Source organism: Anser cygnoides, chromosome Z (assembly GCF_040182565.1).
Source record: "Anser cygnoides isolate HZ-2024a breed goose chromosome Z, Taihu_goose_T2T_genome, whole genome shotgun sequence".
Classification (NCBI taxonomy): Eukaryota; Metazoa; Chordata; class Aves; order Anseriformes; family Anatidae; genus Anser; species Anser cygnoides.
Genome location: NC_089912.1, coordinates 6,789,138 through 6,812,596, shown reverse-complemented (window position 1 = coordinate 6,812,596; position 23,459 = coordinate 6,789,138). Strand labels below are relative to the sequence as shown.

Here is a 23,459-nt window from a genome sequence, read left to right as displayed (position 1 = left end):
CTTTGGGAAGGAATGTGGAATTCCTTCCCGAACTGAGCCTGTGGGGGCTGCCCACAGGCAGCAGCTCTTCAGGAACTGCTCCCACACGGCTCCGTACCACGGGGTCCATCCATCCCCCAGGAGCAAACTGCTCCAGCACGGGTCCCCCACGGGCGGCAGCTCCCCCCAGACCCCCTGCTCCTGCGTGGGCTCCTCTCCACGGGCTGCAGCTCCGGCCCGGGGCCTGCTCCTGCGGGGGCTCTCCATGGGCCGCAGCCTCCTCCAGGCCACATCCACCTGCTCCACCGGGGGCTCCTCCACGGGCTGCAGCGTGGAGATCTGCTCCGTGTGGGACCCGTGGGCTGCAGGGGGACAGCCTGCTCCACCAGGGGCCTCTCCACAGGCCGCAGGGGAACTGCTGCTGCCTGCCTGGAGCACCTCCTGTCCTCCTGCTGCACTCACCTGGGGGCTGCAGGGCTGCTTCTCACTCCTCTCTCTCCCAGATGCTGTTGCACAGCAGTTGTTTTCCCTTTCTTAAATCTGCTCTCCCAGAGGCCCAACCAGCATCACTCACGGCCCAGCTCTGGCCAGCGGCAGGTCCCTTGTGGAGCAGCTGGAGCTGGCTCCTTTCTGACATGGGGCAGCTGCTGTGCTCTGCTCACAGAGGCCACCCCTGCAGCCCCCCTGCTACCAAAGCCTTGCCACATAAACACAGTTAAAATGATCCTGAAGATAAAAATTATTTGTTTCTTATGAATGAGCATCACACCAACAGAGTACACCCTCCTGTTGCTGGGTGTAAGTTTATGCAATTTTCAGGAAGTTAAGTGTTCTAAGTTATTCTCTGGAAGAGCTGCTTTATCAGTGTACAAAGACCGTAGGTAAAATTGCCTTAAGCTAGTTTTTGCAAGCTCCTCTCTGCTTGTCACTAGATACCGTCAACAGGTTTGAAAGCCAGATTGCCATGCATAAGCATCTTCATGGACATCACCACAAAAGTCTCCCCAGGTTTCTACCTGAGGTAGTCTTTCCTATCCAGGCATAGGTGATTTTATGAACCCTGAAATGGGAAACTTCCATTAGCAGACGTATTTTCACATTTTTGCCCCTGCAGAGTTAGAATCTTTTCAGACTACCAGTGCCAATTAGTACCAGTTTTGAAATAAATCTAGGATATGCAATCAGTGAAGTTGTTAATGATCTCTTTTATAATTTACATATTAATTATTTACATGGGTAAAAGGTTGAGGGATCTCAGAAATATTGACAGGATGTTTGTTGATAAGAATGACAAAATGCCAGCCTTGGGAACATATCTTGATTGCAAAATCAATCACCTATCTTAATTGATTTAGCAGCAGAATATGATACATGAAAGAAGTCCAAAAAAAATAAAAATCTGGAAATCTTAACAGTTTATATGAAGATACATGTCTCGCAGTGAAGTTATTTTAATTTACCTTTTCATGATGGAATTATTTTGACCCTTCTTACTTGGTTTACAGTGAATTTAGAATTTAATTGCTAAACTTTATGAAACAGAGGAACTTGTATAAAAGGAACTTTGTGAATTAAGCTAAGGAGATACCATATTAAAGAGCTGTGTAGGATTCATCAATGGAAGTCTGATTCTTCCTGATTACTGATATGTCCTCCACGGCTTTTCATAGCTGACATACTTAGGGACCTCTTGAACACCAATATATTTTATATGGTTTATTATCACATTGTAAATCAAATTATCTGAAAAAGACAATTTAATTCTCTCCCAAAGAGTATCTTTTCACATAAACGTATCTTATTTGAAATCTCTTTAGCTGCTGTCTTGGATTCTACTCTCCCCACAGGGAATTTGAATCACCCATGTAAGAACTCTCCTTTATTCTGAGGTTGTTATAAGTGCACTTCGGTGATTATCTGGAGGATCACAGTAGCTAATTGTTAGAAACCTGAATATTTTTGAAAGGGTATAGGGGCCCAGTAAACAGTTACCATTACTCCAATAATGCACTATTGCGTCTTTTTTTCACCAAGTAACATGGTATGATCCTTTCCAGACAGCACATGTTAAGCATGCATTTTGCTTGATGAAAATTCGTGGTGTTATTTACTTCATTGCATCCTAACAAAAGGTAACCTTTTGACATCTAAGGTAATGCCTTTGACATCTAATGATAGCAGAAGTATTGTGTATCGTGTGTGGACTACATGTCTGGTCTTATGAAGGAGTGTGCCTGAGAACATAATGATGATGTTTCTTCATGCTGCTAGGCATCAATGGCACTCAAAAGCTGTCTGGCTCTACCTTTTAGAAGAGCAGTCACAGGGACAGAGATACAACTTTCCATCTTGCCACTTTCCAAAGACTTTTGTTCCACTTCTTAGATGACAGACTCATGTAAAATGCATGCAAATGCCAAAGGTAGGGAACCACAAGGTACTGCACTCACAATTTAGCCTATGTTCAACCTTCAAGCTGGTGTAACCCCTGAGTTACAGTCAGACATAAATTTGTCTGCTCTTCTAGTCTCAAGAGTCCTCAACTCCTGGCTATACAGTTTAAAGGCAGGCAATGACTATCCTTTGCCTTCATTATTATACTATGAACTCAATCCCCTACCTTGAATGACTGCTCTAATGATATGACTATAAAAACAAATTCACTATGATTTCTACTGGTAATTCCACTAGATGCCCAGAATCAGGGCTAGATGGAAAGGTTTCCAGAGGAGTGGATAATATCCAACATTTTCTTATATACTTGGTAGATGAGGTAGGCATAATTTAACAAGATTAAGCTAGTGGGACTAAGTTTGACTTCATGCATCTGAGTCGCCATCTGGATGTTCCTATGGTACCTACATAATAAAATAAGAGAGAGTGTGACCAAAGTTAATGGAATTGAATATCCATACTCTGGTCTTTGGACACACTTTCCTTTGGGGATATAATGAACATAAGCTGTTACTTTGGCTGGACTGTACTGGTTCCTTGACGCTTCAAACTGTAGACAAGTATCTAAATGGAGCACTTACTTAACGTAAACTGGATTCAGTGCTTATTCACTCTGATTTGGATGAGTGCATTTGTCTTTTAACTGCAAATGAAACTAGATTCTTGAATGTTTCAGTTTTTAACCTTCTAACTGCATAACAGTTGGCTTCCAAATGCATCAATAACATGATTTTTTGAGGACTATTATGTGCTTTACTGCACAAAATAAAACAGAAACTTGGCATCTAAGTTTCTCCATAGGCAAGCACTTGTTCTAAATGAGTTTTACATATGAAAACAAAACAACACAACAACAACAACAACAACAAAATACACAACAAAACAAAACCAAACTTCAACGGATAATGCAGATTATAAGTTAGAACATGATCTGACTTGCAAATAAATGTGTAACCCATTAATTGTTTTTGATCATTCAGAACTTCTGATGACATTAATTGGAGAAACATGGAAACATGGTCCTGTAATTTCCAGTTTAAGCACAATAAAATGAAATAGATATTCTTAAAAAAATTTATTAGTGAGGTGTAGATCTTACTATATGTTCCGCCAATGAGTCATTATTAAAATCTGAAGTTTGCTACTTACTATTTTTATAATGACACACTTTAAAAGATATCAACCTTCTGTTCCCAATCTAATCTTAAACTAGGACAAACTCTTCAAATAAATTCTGAGGAATAGAAAGGTGTCCAGATATATTTAAAACATGATTAAATGTAAATACTTTTTAAGCCTTGAACTTCTGCCCTTGGATTTAGGTATCATAATTCAAAGTACTTCTTCATAATTTTAACGCACAGGTAGAGAGAGACCTAGAAGATGTATTTATATACAAATTTCTTTTCAATTTCTTTCAATCCCTTCCACTTTTGTTTATCATTAACCAAAAGAAAACCACAAAAACAATTCTAACAGAAAAAGAGATCCCTACTATTTGCAATACTACCTTCCATTAATTTCATGGTAAATTCAGTTACCTTACCATGTCTTCAATATGCATAGCAAATTAGATGCCATTGTGTCCAGTAAGTTGGAAGTGAAGTAATTTTCTGAAGGTAGTAAAACTATTCAATGGTATAAGCTTGTTCACAAAACAAAGGCCAAAGATTTCAGAAAATCAGATCTGATGTTAATCCTCAAAATTGCATGCTAATAAAAAGTCTTCTGTCCACAAATACATAGAAGTTATCACGTGAAACTTACTGTGCTGGCAGTGAATCCCATTAAACCCCTCTGGACATTTACAAACATATCCTATGAATGTGTCGCCTCGGTATGCTTCACTAATTTCACACATCCCACCATTATGACATGGATTAGGAAGGCAGGGTCCTAAGAGATGGGAAAAAAAAAAGAAGTATATATACATATATAATAAAAAAGTCACAATTTTATGCTCATTAAAGAAATAAAATCCCTTATGTAGACCTTCATATTCCACTAACCCACTAAAATATACCCTTCACTTAGTTCAGATAACTTGCCAGCACAGATTTTTATGAACAAGAAAAAATATGAAGCATGTCACTACTCATTAATCACAACATTATTTTTTAATGTAACAGAAGACAGGAGACAGAGAAGGTAAATCTTTCTCTGCTATTAAAGATAACAGGGATTCTAACTTTTATACGACTGTGGCAATATGTATTAATCAAATGTGCCTATCATGTACAGAGTGACATGTACAATATCCCTGAGTAATCACTGCATGTCAAGTTAGTAGTATGAGATCTTTGCTATGGCTTTTTGTGACTATATGAATATGTAACTATCTGAGTCAGCAGTAAGGCTACTAAACCAACTATTCTTTCCATTGAGAGCCTTTTTAGCAAATCCACTTTAAACTGCTTTGTTCCTCTGAGCAAATTTATATTTTTTTCCAACTAACTGTGTGATAGGTTACATAACATCTCATCAGTGAGATCTGATTTGTTATGTTTGCAATGACTATATATGCCTTTAGGTCTACAAATTATTTTGTTAACAGCATGTGTTAAATGTGTTCCATCTTATTATCTTACTAATGTTATCTGTAACATACCTCATACCAGAAAAAAAAAAATAAAAAAAAACACTTCAGTATTTTGACGATTTTGTTTTCCAATCTCACTTTAAAGAACTTGCAGTCATTGGTTGGAAAGCTTCACATACAAGTTTGTATGTGAAAAGATTTGTGAACTCAGTATAAAGTATATTGTTTGTGACCTTTGCTATGTACCCAGAAAGGTGTTAATCTTCATTTATTGAAATGCAATGTCATAATTATTTATCCACCTAAAATAAACAATAATAATAATAAATAAACAGAAAAGAACTTTTTCCACAGAATAATTTACTGACAATCAGCACTGGGAATTGAATTATATAAACTTAAAAAAGCCAGAAGTTTAATGTTTGTCAGGCTCTGACTATTAGTTTATGTTTTCAATAACAAGCCCAAGGTTTGACAGACATTCACAGCAACAGCATTCACTCAGCGTGTCACATCAGTGAAAACTACAGTCTCTGAGAAAATACTAATTTGCAGAAGATAAAAATTAACAGAATGACAAGTATGTCAGAACACATTCCACAATTATAATTGCCTGTGTAGTTACAGCAATCTGAGAAACTATCCATGTACATATTTCTGTTATAACTTATGTCTTTAGCCTAACCCAGGACACAATCCTGCAGAAGTTACACGTATACGCATGATTAAACATGGGATATGTCTCACTGAACCCAATCAATTAAACACATGAATCTATATAAGTCTAATTTAAGTGCACTTAGTAGTAACAAAAGGCAAAAATCATGAAGACAAAAAGGAGGAGAGACTCCTCCTTGCCTTGTTTGTCTTCTCCCATTCATATTCTCCATTACACTTTAAATGCAGTGGTACACTACTTATTTAATTCCACATGACGTATATCAGTTCATTGAGAGGTCAAAGAAGATTCATGGCTTTCTATTCTTACAAATTCTGTTCATGTTATTTCTCCTCCATAACAGAGGAAAAAAAAAAAAAGTTTTGCTTTTTGTCTCCCAGTGAATATGGACTACGTGTTTTTTCAAGCCTCAATCACAGTGCTGTAATTTGGGGAGTACCTGCAGGTAGCCCCATATTTTAATTACTTCTATCCATGTGGATCTTTAATCTTCCAAGAACAATAAATCTTTTAACAATTATTATCTCATTTTGCTTGCTGCTATCTCCATATGGCTTGTTAAGCACGTGTTCAGCATTCAGCATACTTTTTTTTTTTTTTTTTTTTAGGTTTTGTTTTTTCTCAGATCAGTCCAAAGGTTTAAAAGATCATTTCAGCACAGCAATAAATATACTGCTGCAGGTCAGTATTTCTGACTGATCTTAGTCTTCTACCACGCTTTAAGACTGACCTCTCCAACCCCCGCCCAAAGGAACATGCATATTTTTTTGAGTAATTATGGTTGCCACTTGTTTATAGAAATATAATAGTAATATTTGTAATCTAAATGTTGAGGGCTTTTTTTTTTTGTTGGTCATAGAAACTGGTAGTTCAAAATTATTTTGAGAGCAATGAAACATACTAATTAAATGCATTGAAAGCAGTAAACAATAATCATCTGATTTTCACTAGTTAACATTCATTTCCTAAAAAGGACATGGGTTAGACTTATCTGCATTCTAAAAGAATGAATGAGTACAACTTAACAAAGCCTGCAACATCATACCTCTTTTCTCCTAATTCTCCACAGGACCATAGTCTGATATTCCAGATCCTCAGGGCATTAGGGCATTTAAACTATATGAGCCTTCAAGCATACTTTTTTTTTTTTTTTAAAAAAACCTGAGTCTACAGAATCCCGGATGGAAAATTATAAAGGTTTGAGTGTTTTGGACAATCTGGGTCCTAGTCCAGCAAAATAATTCCATCTTAAAAACTAAAAATGGTACATGCAGATCTAGGCACTGCTGCCACATGATGAGAAATCACATCTAACTTCCTTGGGCTTTTAAATAACAATATATTGAATGCTTGATAATTAATTCCCTGACAATCTGATTAATATTCTCAGTTACTCAGATTTATAGTGGTGAGTTTGAAAGCATCCTTTTTTGCATCCTTGTCAACTGATTTTTTAAAAGAACAGCGGGCTTCAGGGATTTTTTTTTTATTATTATTTTTTTTTAATCAATAACACTGTAATACTTCTGCAGGTAATCTTTAAGTAGCTTCCAACACAAGGAGAACAGCATTTGACCAATATTAATGAGCAGTGGAATTCAATGGTATGCTTTCCAGGCATTTTTATCCTTGCTCATATAAAGTAATGTCAACAAGATTAATTGTGCACTAAAAGTAATAGATCTATTCACTTTGCTGCTCTTTTGAGTCCTTTGTGCAATTCCAGTGGTATTAGCCAAAATAATAATTACAAGTATACTCCAAAATACATCATTCTGTTATTCAATTGAAATCCCATGCTGTTTTTGAAAAAATATTGAAAGTTAACTTAAAGCGTAGCAGGTGTTAAATTTTTTAGATGCTCTGGCTAAATCTGAGATTTTATAGATGAGGAATCAAACAAATGTATCCTCAGTAGAGTTGCAAAGGGGCTGAAGGCAGAACTATGTCATCTGTTTTCTTCTTTGACAAGTACAGTCAATTAAAACTTCATAAAACAGTCCTGTGTAATGCAATACTGTAGCAATAATTACATATTTGAAAGAGACCATTAGTTTGTCTAGAGCAAGAGAAGATAGGAAAGCAAGGAAAGTATCATTTCATCAAAATGTAATTTTTGACAGCGATAATAAATACAAAGAGTGAATAAGCCTAGGTATGAAAATTGTTGCCTCATTCTGTCTTTTAGGGTACTCAAATTCTTTTGAAATAGTTCAAAGAACTATTCAAATATCTTTCTACAGTTTTTGCCTGACAGTTTGGAGGAAACATATTTTTTAAAATATCCAGTCATCCAGTCTTATTTTCAGCTGCCTTTTTTTTTTTTTTTTCTTGCGCAGCCACCCAGTTTTGAGAAGAAATAAAACAAAACAAAACAAAACCCAAACAAACAAAACCCTGGAGACATTAACATTCGTAAAGTGTGTTTAAATTTATGTATATGAACATAATTACCTAAATTTCTGATTGTTGTCATTTCAGTTACTTAGTAAGTGAACTAATTTTAGCACAGACTGGCTGTATCTACATGAGCAAGCTACACAGTGCAATGGAAAAGGACCTGAAGAACAAGACAGCTGATGCTAAGGACCCATTATCCATACAGTGTCTATCCTGAGAAGCAGGAGGCAAACTTACTTTGAGCCAACTCTAGTCTCTGCAAAAGCTTTTTGTCTGCTTAGGCTTGTACATACGAGATACAACATTAATTACTGTCCCTTCTAAGTGTCCAAGAAGCATTAGTGCTTAAGTGGAAAAAAAGTGATTGTGATTCCTGTGCACTCATGATGAAGCCGTACAGCCCTCTCACTCTTCACCCAGCTGAAGACAGCAAGGGCCATATGTGAGTTCATTTGCATCCCCAGTGCAAACTTCATCAGGAGAAAGCACAGAGCTTGTCTGAAAGGGCAGGCTGTACATATGTTCAAGGTCACAACGCACAAACACAAGATCTCATTGAATGCATTGAAGTGCACTATCAAGAAGTCTACAAATGCTTTGCCAGATCTTTTTCTGATAAGTGTCTACCTAGGACTTAAAAATGTGACAACGGCTAACTTCGAAGCACAATGGCTAACAGTGGTGTTGTATAGCATGAACTTCGCAAAATATAAGAAACCAGAAAATAGCTGAAGTACCATCGGTAACAGGAAGAAACAAACAAACAAAAAGCCTAATGACTCTTTCCTATACTGCTCCTCAATTCAGTGATACTCAGCTGTAAAATAAACCATTTCTCGCACTTCCAACAAATATCACAAGTCTTTCTTACCAAATACAAAATCTCCTGCTGCGGTGGGAAAGATGTTCAAAAGTATCAGGCAGTTGTGATGTACTTAAACAAGAACTCTACATTAGTCAGGTCTTCCTCAAAGTCTGATTGCCTGTACTCAAAAGCATGCTTGCTGCTGTGCTAAAACAGGAAGACAATCAAATATCACCCATCATTTCTTGCTAAAACAAGATTAGATGACAAATATGAAAACCAGAATAAAACGAATAATAAAGAAATATATAGTCCAGTGGAGTCACAAATGCCAAATTACCGCATATACAAATGTTAACTCTTCTGATGATACCTGTCAATTCATCTCTTCTCATAGAAGTAATACAATTTCAATGAAAATTACTAAATTTTATATTGAACATGATATGCATCATGATGAAGACAACTTAGCTGCAAAGCTAATTGCTTCATTTATTTTGTGGCATATTACTGAAGAAAGAAGCACTAGCAGATAATGTTACTCTGATGATATGGTAAGCTCCAAAAACCGTCAAAACAAATACAGAACCACAGACATTGAATCACAGAATATCCTGAGCTGGAAGGACCCACAAAGATCACTGGGTCCAGCCCCTGGCTCCCCACAGGACCCAAAATTGAACCCTATGTCTGAGAGCATTGCCTAAATGCCTCTTGAACTCCAGCAGGCTCAGTGTTGTTATCACTTCCCTGGGGAACTTCTTCCAGTGCCTGACCACCCTGCCAGTGAAGAAACTTTTCTTGACTCCCAGCCAGACCCTCCCCTGTCCTAGCTCCATGCTGTTCCCTTGAGTTTTGTCGCTGTCCCCAGAGAGCAGAGCTCAGCACCAGCCCCTTCTACTTCCCTTGTGAGGGAGCTGCAGGCTGCCATGAGGCCTCCCCTCGGCCTGCTCTGCTCTGGGTTGAACAAACCCAGGGACCTCAGCTGCTCCTCATATACCTTGCCCTTCAGACCCTTCACCAGTTTGAAGCCCTCCTTTGGACACTCTCTAAGAGTTTTATGTCCTTCTGATATTGCACACAGGACTTGAGGTGATGCTGAAAGAGCACAGGGCAGAGCACAGCAATCCCTGCCCCCGCCCGGCTAGCGATGCTGTGCTGGAGGCACCCCAGGATGCTGTTGCCCCTCTTGGCTGCCAGGGCCCACGGTTGACCCACGTTCAACTTGCCATTGACCAAAACCCACAGATCCCTTTCTGCAGGGCTTTTCTCAAGCCTCTCGTCCCCCAGACTGTCCGTACAGCCAGTGTTGCCCTGTGCCAAGTGTGGAATCTGGCACTTGCTCTTGCTAAGCCTCATATTGCTGGGGATTGCCCAACTCTCTACTTTGTCAAGATCTCTCTGCAAGGCCTCCCTACCCTCAATGGAGGCAGCCGCTCCTCCCAATTTAGTATCATCCACAAACTTATTTAGTGTACCTTCAGGTTGGCATCCCAGTCATTCATAACAACAATAAAGAGATCTGGCCCTAAAATGGAACTATGAGGATCCCCGCTAGTGACTGGCCACCAGCCTGATGCAGACCCATTTACAATTATCCTTGGAGCCTGACCCATCAGCCACTTGTTCACCCATCATATTATGCATTTATATACCTGTGTGCTGGACATTTTGTCCAGAAGAATACTGTGAGAGACAGTATCAAAGCTTTGCTGAAATAAAAAAAAAAATTATATCAACTAGCTTTCCTTGGCCAACTAGATGGGTGACCTCTTCATAAAAGGAAATCAAGTTTGTTAAGCAGCACCTTCCACTCTTGAACTCATGTTGGCTGACCATTGACTGTCTTGTCCTTCAGGTTTTTCAAGAACTCCTAGAATAATTGAATAATAATCTAGAATAATTCTGTGACAATTTTCTCTATATTTTTAGCCAGCAGAGAAGTGAGTCTGACAGGCCTGCAATTGCCAGGATCTTCTTTCTTGCCCCTCTTGAAAATTGGAACAATGTTTGCCAGCTTTCAGTCAACTGGGACCTCTCCAGATTCCCAAGACCACTGAAAAATAATTGAGCCATATCTCATGATGATATCAGCTGGCTCTCTGAGTACCCTGGGATGAATCCCATCAGGCCCCATAGACTTATATGCATCCTGGGGTCCCAGAGCCCATCATCAATGTTGAATACAGAAGTGGAGAACCCATTAAATGTCTCTGTTTTGTCTATGTCCCTATTTGTGAGGTTACCGTCCTCATCAAGTTAACAATGTTACCTCTGTTCTCTTTTACCAATGTTACCTCTTTTGCTGTTAACATAATTAAAAAAAAAAAAAATTTTTTTTTTTTTGTCCCCCACAGTAGTACTGGCCAGCTTAAACTCCAATTGAGCTTTGGCTGTACAAATTTTCTCCCTACAATGAAGAATACCATCTCTGTAGTCCCCCCATGATGTCTGACCACTCTTTCAGTGGACATACACTTTTTTTTTTTTCTGTCGAAGCTTGAAGTTATCACCAAACAAATAAAAGGTATCAAACGATACCTTTGAATTTCATTGTAAAAGATAAATACTCTCTAGCTGCTTGTTCATACAACTGATGTTTCTTAAGTCCCTCTTGGCTCTACTGAAATGTCAATCACATCTTTTTCCCCCCCTCTGGCAAACTGAAATCTTCATCAGCAATCTCTCATAGTTTTAACATCAGTAGTTTGAAGTCTTCTTTTTTTTACCTTTTGTTTTCACAATGAAAAAAAAATGCCTCCTCTGCCAATGTAAAGTCTTAAAAATAAACTGTTCACTTACAAAGAGCTCTTATATTTTGAAACAAATATATGTAAAAGAAAGCAGTGGCATATACAGCTTCTTTCACCTTTATGGGAGCGTTAATCTCCTTGCTGCTGGAGCTCAAGTAGGGAACAAGCTTCCCATGATGAAAAAGTTATGGATTATCACACTGAGTTGAACTCAGTGTCCCAGTAATCCAGTATCCTATCCCTGCTGCTCATCAGTTCCTGCAACTTGAGAAGAAAGTTGAAGAATCCTGAAATGGGAATAAAAACAAAATATCTGTACTAGATATCATAAATATTTGAGATGAGTTTAGTCTCTGAATCTCTACATTGCAAATTCTCTTCTAATATACATTTTCTCTATACATTTTAAAAGACCACACATACATGCACAAATGAGAGACCACCTCTTTTTCAGAAATATATTGACTTTTTTCTTTCCTCATCATCCTTTTCAGAACTCAATTAAATGGATTTTTGAAAGGTGTGCCCCTTGAAATGTGAGCTCATAGATTTCAAAGTTTGGCAGATACAAATCCAAAATATAAAACAACCCTATTTGAAAAAGACTGTCTTCCACAGAGACACACAAACGAGCATTCAATAACAGCAGGAATGTCTTTACAGGCTCCGACAGAGAACTGCACAAAAAGGGCAGGAATATAACAAATGCTTTTCAGGGTCTCTGATCTTCCTCACATTTACTACATCACCTATTAATTTAGTATGATTGTGCAAGGCTTACCTGACACAGAGGCTGGTTTTGAACGCCCCCAGCTGTGTGTCTGTGTGGGAGTTGTGATACATTAGACCAAAACCATTTTAACAACTTGACAGAAATGATCCTGCACCTGCTGAGTTCTGGGGATAGCTAAATCATAGCAAAATACATACTCATGACTTAATCTACAGGATCAAGCACAGAAGTATGACATGTCCACTCCAGCAACTGCAGTGTAGAAATTTAGGTCTCATTAGTACATGTAATTCAAGCCCGTGGACCACCTTTATGGCTAAAACTAATCTGCTCTTCAAGTACATTGTAGATTATGCCTTCACTTAGAAGGAACTACCACTTCCCAAGAACACTCTTGACATAGCTGGATCCAAAGAACAACATATTTGCTCCCTACTTGAAACTACAACCACATCTCAACTGCTTGATTTGCAGTACACGGTTTTGAGGACTTTCAAGGAAAGAGTTCCCAGGTTCCACTGACCTTCTTTTAGCAGAGGCTGTAATCACAGAAATTTCTTCTAGTCAACACTCTTGTACTGCAACTTAAATATGATCCATCTTCAGTGAAAGAATATATTTTATTGCCTTTTTTTTTTTCCCTTAAAAGCTAGTCTGGGCTTAAAATTTACATAAACATCTACACAATGTAGGGCTCAGTTTTCATTGTACTGGCTCACTGTGATGTGTCTGCAAAAAAAATAGGCATCTCTCAGTTTAACTGCAACCAAAGAAGTCAACCTTAATGTAGTTTGAACTACTTCATCTTTCAAGTCTTCCAGATTGTACCCAGAAATCCTTGCTTGTTCAGCATACTTGAATATTTGTAAAACAAATAAAAAAATACAACAGCTACTAAGATCAGTAAATTTCAGACAATTTACTTTTGGATTTACTACTGTTGAGCCTATTTTGCTGTCAGGAGACAGATTAATTTTATAACAAAAAATATTTATTATAGCTACAGCTTGCTATTTATTTATTTTAAACTGAAAAGAACAGACATGGTAGGACATCATTCACAGCCTATGTGGAATATCGGTAATAATAGCTGATTTTTATATGTTATTCCAGTTAATCCATGAAACTACTAAAATAATTAGCAGTTACTTACATCTTGTATCTCATGAATATTCTCAAAATATGTTTTTTTTTTTTAATCTGTTTAGCCTGGCTCATAAGTGTATTAGTACTGTATTAGATCCTATTTAACAATTCATTATAAACTAATGGCACTGATCCAGACTTAATTGCACTGTGATTAAATATTTATCTTGTTTTTTAATGCAGCAAATGGAGTGTGCTGATTATAATGATCAAGGTGTCTCCATCTGGATGCAGCAAAAGCTAAGGTTCACCCTTTGAGTGCAAAATGCTTTAGGTCATTTCTGCACATTTCCCTCTAATTTGGTTCTGTGGATTTTGTATTACAGAGAAATTTACATTGATCGTCCAGCCATCTCTCAATGCTTTTTTATCTAAATAACTAGAATATTTTCTGACAAGATGCTATTTAAACTGATAGCTATACAGTGTCTTGCCTTAATAAACGTCTAAGCTTCTTATTTAACTTTTATTTACTTAACTTTTACTACAGTATAGACCCACATTTGAGGTATGCTCAGTATATTAGGCTAGGTAGCGGATACTGCACATTGTGAGACCTGGAAATGCTTCAAAAGTGTTTAATGCACTACAAAACATTTTCCCCAAATTCTCTCTCATTATTTGTTTTCATACTCCTCAGCTTCCAAGTTTCAGAACTTTCTTTCCTCCATTTTCAACGCCTTTTTTTTCCCCCAGCACTTTATAGCCTTTGTTACCTTCCTATGTGTTTCTGAATACAGCCCACAGTATTCTTCCTCACCCAGATATCTCATAAACGTACCATAGTAACTTGAAAAAAGACTTGTTCTGGGTCTCTACATGCCCTTTCATAGGAGTTTGTCTTCTCAAAGAATATCTGCTTTGTTCGCAGGACATCCAGATTCAGGTCCTTTCCATTCTCTCTAACTTTATACTTAGGAATCTGTGTCTTTGTTTTTGTCCTAGATGACACTGCTTCTGTCACTGACTTCTCCCACTCTTGCTAACATAAATGTGGGAACTTCGTTGCTACATTCCATTTTCTGTCTGTATGTTTAGCCAATTCATTTCTCATCTCTACAAAATTTAAAATACTGAACACTTTAGAAGAAGATGCACACGTTAAAAGAAGATGCTGGCTTTCCAATCTTTCTGATTCTTTACTTTTTTTTTCTTTTTTCTTTTTTTCTTTTTTTTTTTTTCCTCCTGCAAAGATTTGAAGAATTATTTATTTACTTTAAAATTTAATTTATTTAACTTTATTTTATTTACTTTAAAAAAAAATCAGAGAAATATTACAGATTTTGAAGGACTTATTTATCAGGAGACCATCAAAGTTTAGTTCACTGATGTTATGCTGGGACACTGTCCACAAGAGTTAGGTCTAAGTAAGCTGTATAAGTGAACAGACATGAAAAAAACAGTGACATAAACAGCAAGAAAGTCCTCAAAGTACAGAGTACTTAAAGTGTTTGACAGTGTTAGTTTGAAAAGGTCTACCTGCCTGAACTGCTTGAATTTATGTTCTAATACTAGCTGATGCTATCTCACCACAGACCACAGACTACAAGAGCAGGCAGTAGGGAGTGGAAACAAGTATCTGACAGATGTGTAGGTATATTTTGTCTTTTAGCCAGGCACCAAACAGTTCCAACAAATACCTGGTCTTAAAAAAATCCTGGAGTAAAGCTTTTTTACTGTTTACTCTTTTTCTGCTTGTCAGTGAAACTTTGAGTGTTTTGGAGAAATCTGAATCACTAAAATCAACTGCTGGCCACTAAGTCTCAAAAGCACTTGAGTTTGGCTTGCTGGTGGTCAGCAATCCAGAAGCTTTAGAGCAGAGATAGAGCCAAGTGAAGATGTTACTGGGTTTCACCCCAGCAAAACAGCCTCCACACACGTTTCTTTATATCCAAACTATGTCACCTTGAGAATGGACGCACCACCACAGCTTTAGAAACACACCCATAAAAACAGTGTCCTGCCATCAGGATATCATGGAAATACACACGGACAAATGACTGATAGCAAAAGAAATCAAAGAAAATTTATCTAGTAAATAAGTTGAGGTCAAAGGCTATATTCATATTAGTAAGCAGAGCAGTCTGGGTAGCAAAATGCATGTTCCTGTTTTGTTTTAGCCACAAGTAACCCAGCCCATCTTCACTGAGACCACGCCGTAGTACAAATGAAAGCACCGTGAGTTTGGGTGATCAAAGGAGTTCAGTTCAGAAGTGCACTGCTGACAGCACTGATGTTTATGTCTACAGGGTCTCCATCAAAACAGACTCACCAAATCTGCTCTCTATTTAATTAAAACAAATCCATCTCTGTATTTAATACATTGGTCTGCTGCCTAAGTAAAAGATACACAGAAACTATAGAAAGAATATATAAAGAACTATATATAAAGAAACTATATATAGTTTGGTACCTAACCCAATGCCAATTGGGATTTCTGTGTAACAAGGCTGGGCTATTTTTAGCACCGCATTCCTTGTCCTCATATATGAAGATGTCAGTTTTCATTGTTTCACTTCACTTTAAACTGCCAGCAATCACAGCCTCGCATCCTTTTTAGAAATGCTGTGTTCCACTAATAGCTGGAAAATTGAAAAAAAAAAAAAGTGAAAAGATAATGTGAACCTTAATTATAACAGCAAATAGATTAAAATCCAGTTAGTCTTCTTGCTGAGCATTCCACTGGGAACTAAATAAGGCAACAACCTAAACTTATTCTATTCGTATTTGTATGAGTCAGGTCCTAATTACTAATGTTGCTTTAATGACATGGAAAGAGCAGAAGAGAATCTCTGAGGGTGGTTATACTTAGGACAGAAAATAATATTACAAAGTAATGAAAGAGAATTACTAAATGTGGAATAGACCAAAAAGACATAAAGTTGTCCACAGCAGAAATCAAGGGAAATAGACAAGACTTACACTCCATCTGTTTATTTCCCTTAGGATGTAGGACAGAGGAAATGTATTCTTTCCAGTTTGCATTTTTTCAGCTGTCATCAAACATTCCCAATTCCATGTATCCTGTATCCTGCCCTAAATCCTTTTGAATTCCAAATCCTGTGCTCTGTCACTATTCATCATATATTTCTTTCTTCTTAGCTAGGTCATCACTCTATTTTTTACTTGTACTTCATTCCCACTTTGTTTTGGTCTCTTGACAGCTGAGCAAACCACATAGTGCATAACCATCCCAATTTAAAATAGCAACTTGTGTTTGCTGTTACGTACCTTCAGTTTTTAAGATACATAGTAGAATTAATGGATTTCTGCTTCCTTTGCACCTGCTATATCCACAGTACAAATATAAATGAATTGTTCTTGATTAATGTGATTCAGATGCAGTTGTATATAGATGAAAATATTGACCTAATTCAGTGGATTATAGTAATAATTTCTGCACAGCTATGCCAGAGATTTTCTGCTTTAACTTCAACTCTTGTTTTGTGTGTTATTACACACAACACAACACAACTACAGAGACTTGTGCAAGAACTATGCATAAACTGCAGTACTGCAGAGCTCATGAAGCCACAAACATATTTCTTTAGGGGATGATACACAATCTTTTCTGGTGTCCACCTTCAGCTATGACACGGGACACTCCCAGATTTCCTCTGACTTCCAAGATCCCCAGATCCACACACAGACATCATGATGGCCACATTCACCTGAGTGACTTCAGAAGATGAGGGCACAAAGTAGACAATGCCAGCTTTCCCTTCCCTCAGGAGAGATGATCTATGAGCATGTCAATATTCCCTTTCCAATCTAATCGGTATCTGGATATAGTTCCTGAAATGGAATCCAAAATATTTTTCATCTGGTGAAAGGAGTTGATGGAAAGGCATGGTCACCACTCTTGAAAAATTGTGGATATTTCAATTAGGCTCTGAATGACATCGAGTGACACCAATATGCTATGCAATGAACACAAACACGCTGCATCACTGATTTACTGTGTACTTTCAGTGAGGATATCCCTAGCTACACGACCTTCACAGTTTAAAGTATATTCTTAATTTGTAAGTTCTTAATAAGTTACAATGCACTGCCTTTATTCTGCAACCAAGCATTTAGAGAAACAAGACTAGATGACAAGTAAGTTACATTGAACGTTTTGTCCCTGCTCAAGGGAGGCTAAAGCCAAATGCTGACTTACAGAATCATTGATTTGTGTTTTGTTTCAAAAAATGCCCAGTACTATTGTCTTACAGATAAAAATTGTTAGACTGGTTTTCTGTTCTAGAAATTTAAAAAATGGTCTGTTCTGGAAATATTATTATTATTATTATTAATAATAATAATAATAATAATGAGAAATTCTAGGTCAATACAGAAAGATTAAGATTTAAATATTGAATGACTATCACATTTTTCCTTAGTGTATATAAGTTAATAAATGATGTTCTGTGGTTCAGAAAATGAAAAGGATTGTTTTAAGGGGATGAATTCTGTAAAAAGCTTGAAATTAATGGAATTCATGAGTAACTGTAACAAAGACTTCCCCAGTGCAGTGGTCACTGCACCAAGCCTGCTGGAGTTCAAGAAGCATTTGACAACACTCTCAGACATGTGGTTTGATTTTGGGTTGGTTCAGCGTGGAGCCAGGAATTGGGCTCGGTGATCCTCTTGCGTCCCTTCTAACTCAGGATATTCTGTGGTTCAATGAAAGACTTGTAATATTGCTGAACAGTGTTAATTCATGACCTGCCACTACATGTTAAAATATGGTATTCTAGGCAAAATAATCCACATAAACATAAAACATAAGCTTAAATCCACACCTGTTTGTTCTTGGGCTATGGCTTCTTCATTGCAGCTAGCCATTTCAGTATTTCAAATATTTTCTCAGCCTATTTATCACAATTCAAGTAATTTCTAAAATTTATAAAGGTGCAATTCATTTTAACATTTTTAGTAATAGACAAGTAGGCATTCATGGAAGCATGTTATATTTTTGTAATTGTTATTTTTATCAGAACAGTTGTCATACAAGCTCAACTCCCATGGCAGCCACTGGAAGTTGTGTCTTGAATAAGTAATGAACACACACTTCTGGACTGGGCTGTGAAAGCTTCAGCTGTTTTACTTATCACAAGTCCTACTGATAATTCCCATTTGGTTTTATTACTTTACAGAACTGTGAAGCTTATGTAAATGTTTTTACCACTTTTCTGAAGTCACACAGTATTTAATCATACCGAGTATTACTGAAATCAACAGTTTTACATACGTAAAGGGACAATATCAGTTGTTTCCAAAACAGTATTTTGAAACACTATAATTGTATAAATAAAACTACATGATAATGCAGAATATGGCTCAATACTACGTGTCATTCTTTCTTTAAGACTAATAATGGACATTCATGCTCTGAGGTTATACATTGTTTATCTGAAAGACTTACAGGAGGAATTAAATGCATTTGAATTGAAATAGTAAAGGCTTCAAAAGAATATACAAGAAAAGAATCTATTCAATTTGTAAGATAAAAGAAAAAAATGAGGTCTCGGCTCTGGCAAATGGTCATTAACATATGGAAAGCCAATCAATATGAACAATAATGAGAATTATTAGATGTGAATTAAGTGGCAGATACTTGTTATTGTAAAAGAAGGTCTAAGAAATTGCTGCATACCTGTGGAAATCCACATGTTCATGACTGAGAAAATTTGATAATGCTTTTGCATGATATTTCTACGCCCCTAAAACCATTTTTGTTCTCTACATAATAGGAACTAAATCTGGATGTCACCTATAATGTTGCTTCAATTATACATTTTACAGAGAGTTGTTTATTCTTGGTCAATGTTAATGGTAGGCAATCTCTGAATGTTTTTAAAATACAGTGGCAAATCTTCCTTTTTTTTTTTTTTTTTCCCCCATTAAAGCTGGTATAGACTTAAATGTTTCAATACCTCAGTGAAAAGGATATTCAGACAGTCCAATCATTCCAGCCCTTACTGCCAAATAGTACTGACCAAAGCCAGAGTCAAAACATTTGGGGACAGCTGGGATTTTTTGCTTAGTGTGGGTTTGGGGAGCATTAGTCTTACGCAGAGGAACAGTAGATACAGTGCAATGCAGGAACAAACTAATTTGGAGGAAACTGGGCTTCAGATGAGTAGTTGATGAGACAGAGGTTCACAGTAAGAAGGACAAGATGGAGAAAAAAAATCAAAAACTCAGCTCTATTTTAAATGCTGCTCTTCATTCTCCAGGGCACTTAATTCCATTTGCAGATAATTCCATTATCTGTCAATTTAAATACTTCCTGAGCTTTGATGCATGACAAATCCACAGCAATGTAATGGTATTACACATATCCATGATTGTGATCAATACAATACTGCTGTTCCAAACTTGAAAAAAAAACTTAATGTCTGAATATCTGTCTATTTCACCTAATCACATCAGCTCACTTAATAAAATATGCTACCTGTATCTACAAATCTTTCCTCTTTATATCTTTCCTGCTGAAACAGAACTATAATTCATATAACGCAACCTAAGCTCCACCATCACAAACTGATCCTAAAGATCGCGTCTTTCTCTGATTACAAAATTGGTTGCAAAGGAGCCTGAAATTAACAAAAGTGTTGCATGTGCTCAGCTCAGCCATGCTCTCCTCTACATTGTCATATGCCCAAGAGCTTTCCCCAGACCTTCCTCCTTATTTGCTTTAGCAGCTATCCCACCTGCCCAAGCCTAGGAACATCTATAATTTCTTTAACACCTTTACATAACAGAATATGAAGTACTAAAAAGGTAGAACAAGATTTCTGGTTGTAAAAAATAACACTTTTTTGACAGTGCAAGATTACCATGGATCAGCATAGACTTGTTTGTTTGCTTGACTTTTACTAAACTGCAGCTAATAGGTAGAAAATATTTTTATTTAAGAATGAGAGAAATGAATCAATAGGAAAAGTTACTCAAATAAATGTATATCAAGGCATATAATTAAACTTACCATGATTTTTTCCTTTACAGTAAATACCATAACATATGGAGGAATAATACTAACGCACAGGGGCATACTGTTTCTGTATTTATTGGTCTAAAGATATTTTCAAATTAAGGCTTTTCCTCTAATTTTTCTTGGTTATGCCCTTCTTCCAACACGATGCTAGTACACGACAATTTTATCAATGTTATAGAGCACTTTCAAGATTCACAATGGTTAACCTTGCACAGAATCTATAAATGGCATATAAAAAATTTGAGGCAGTCAGCACAAAAAGTGTACAACCTCTACCTCAAACATCATTAGATTTCATGGGATCTCATCATAGCCATTCTTATTTATTTTATATAACTATTTACAGACTGATCTTTAAAAACTTGCATGAGTGAAGTAAAACTATATGGACCTAACTTTTTGTAGGCTTAAAGTCTCTGAAGCACAGAATGTTCAACGTGTTAAATGTATACCCTGGGAGGAGATATAATAAATGAATATGAAGAAAAACAAACAAAAAAAGAAGACCAACAAACAAACAAAAACCCACCAAAAACAAATATAGAAAATTGATAGCTTTAAAAAATGAAAAGCCCTAAAAAGCTCAGGAGAAATTTAGTACATGTGCATGCTTATGTGTGCATAGACACCATCATATTGGGCTACACAATTTCAAGATCCACTTTTGGGTCCTTCCTGTAGAAATAGAAATAGGACTTTTTAATTTCAGAGATTTTTTTTTTTTTCCAAAGTGACATTAATCATATACACTCCTTCCATATTTAACAGGAAAAAATGGGGTAATAATTGCGCTCTCTCTTTCAAATATCTGACTAACGTGGATGACTTGTCTTCTTCAGGTTCATGTTTCTCATTGACGGCAAAAACTGCATAATACTGGACTCCTCACTCTTTTAGAGGAAACCAGGCTTCTACCTAAACTGTTATTGCACTGCTGTCAAAGACATCAGGAGATGAAGTGTCAGGGACTGACCACAGCCCCCATTCCACATTTCCCTGCGCTGCTTCAGGGGGAGGAGGTGAAAGAGGGTGGATGGGGAAAAGATGTTTTTAGTTTGTTTTCTTTGTTTCTCACTTGTCTAGCTTGTTAGTAATAGGTAATAAATTTCTCTAATCTCCCTATGTTGGGTCTGTTTTGCCTGTGACAATAATTGTTGAGTGATCTCCCTGTCCTTATCTCAACCCTTGAGCCATTTCTATCATACTTTCTCCCCCTTTCCCTTTGAGGAGGGGAGTGAGAGAGGTTGTGGTGGAGCTCAGTTGCCCAGCTGGGTAAAACCACCACAGCACAGTCTAGTGTCAAATGCATAACTGCCAACAGTGAGTAGTTAAAATTAGTATGTATGGAAGAAATGGCACCCATAATATACAAGATGCCCCTAAAACCTTACACTAATGAACATTATTACAATGTCTACCACGAACGGTCCTGAGTAGCTGTCTGTGCAAAATGTATTTAGAATCTTTAAGAGCTCACTTACTTTACAGTCTTTAACATTGTTATCATGTATTATCTTTCTACGGGGCCAGTCACTCTGCAAATGGGTCATAATTCAATACTTCTTTTATCCTCCTGGCTGCATGCGTAATACAAAGCCTTAGTAAATGAAAACCACTTAAATCTGCACTGAACAGAAAATGAGGAAAATTTCTTCTGCAGTACTCTTTATGTTTGCACAGTCAATTCAATGCTTTAAAGATGGACATAAGACACAGTTTAAAACCAAAATATGCAGAAAATAACCCTCCTTCAGATCCTGTTTTTGAGCAGAGTCCTTTGCATCAGTCTTGTTAATCTGCTTCCAAATCCTCAACCAACCAGTACTAATGTTTGTTTTGCTTTCATTTGTGTTTGTCTTTTTTTTTTTTCCCTTTTCCACACATCTGATTCCTGGCTAGGATTTCTTGATTGCTTTAATCTAATTTAATTACAGCCTCTCGCTGAAGAGGATTGGGTTTGTGTTGTTGTTGTTGTTGTTTGTTTCTGGCTTTTTTTTTTCCTTTCCTTAACTGCAGCTCTGGCTACATGTTCCTACCAAATTCTTCCCATCAGAACATGCGTGCTATTACAGGGCAGATGAGGAACTAATCCAACAGAATGGTAGCTCTATGAGAGAAATGGCATTAGGGAAGAGTCTACTTTCAGCTGGATCTCTTTCAACAGCAGCCAGCCCAATGCATGTCATCCCAATGCAGCCATCCCGTTGAATGCCCCTATTCTGACCCACTCACTCTGTGCCTGTGCACAACTCATTAATCGCAAATCTTAGCGTGTCAAATCCCTTACCCGTTGGCAATTCTTTGTCTTGGTTTCCATCACTTCTCAGATGAAAATCTATGTGTTCTAACAGGAGAGGATTTTTTACTATCTGTTGTACTATCTGTTCTCTACCATGGTGAGTGTTTTGCCATATTTTCTGTATGCTTCACTTCTAAGAAGGGTCTAGACACCTGTGAAACCTCTTCTTGGGGTATACTCATTCCCAGATTGAAGAGCATCTAAGTAAAGCTACCCTGTTAGTGCAGTCTCGGTATGGTTACAATATGCTGACAGTGCTGGAGCCTGAGGAAAGGGTGCTGTGTTTCCCTTCCAGGGCATCACCTCCACCTCTTCTGCTCCTTGCCCTCATTGCTCCACAGATACATTGGTAGTTATTATGGCAGACTTGATTGCATTTGCCTTCAAAGAGCTTATGCACTGCTGGTTTGCCAATGCTGGACTTCTCAACTATGTTCTAGGGGTTAGGAGTTGTCTCTGATGACAGAGTGTGAACATACACTGCCTCTTGGCTGACCCTGTGGACTTCTCAGCAGTAATAAAAGCTCTCTCTGACACCGTGCTTTGAAACAGCATGCCCCTGCTCCCCAGCACTGGAGCAGAAATGTTTCTGAGCAGAATAGCTGTAAGAATCAAAATGGTCAGGAAAAACCGTTCTTCCTTAACCTCACTGTGAGAAACAGTGAAATGACTTGAGCTGAGTTCAGC

General features: G+C 37.4%; 1 protein-coding gene across 2 annotated transcripts in view; it reads right to left on the bottom strand.

The window, feature by feature from the left end:
* EDIL3 (EGF like repeats and discoidin domains 3) overlaps window positions 1-23,459 on the bottom strand; it is a 270,841-nt gene that overhangs the window by 123,607 nt on the left and 123,775 nt on the right. For both annotated transcript variants that reach the window (XM_066987842.1, XM_066987843.1), the window contains one exon: window positions 4,201-4,329. In XM_066987842.1, coding sequence (XP_066843943.1) covers window positions 4,201-4,329 — 129 coding nt within the window. The remainder of the gene's footprint in view (window positions 1-4,200; window positions 4,330-23,459) is intronic.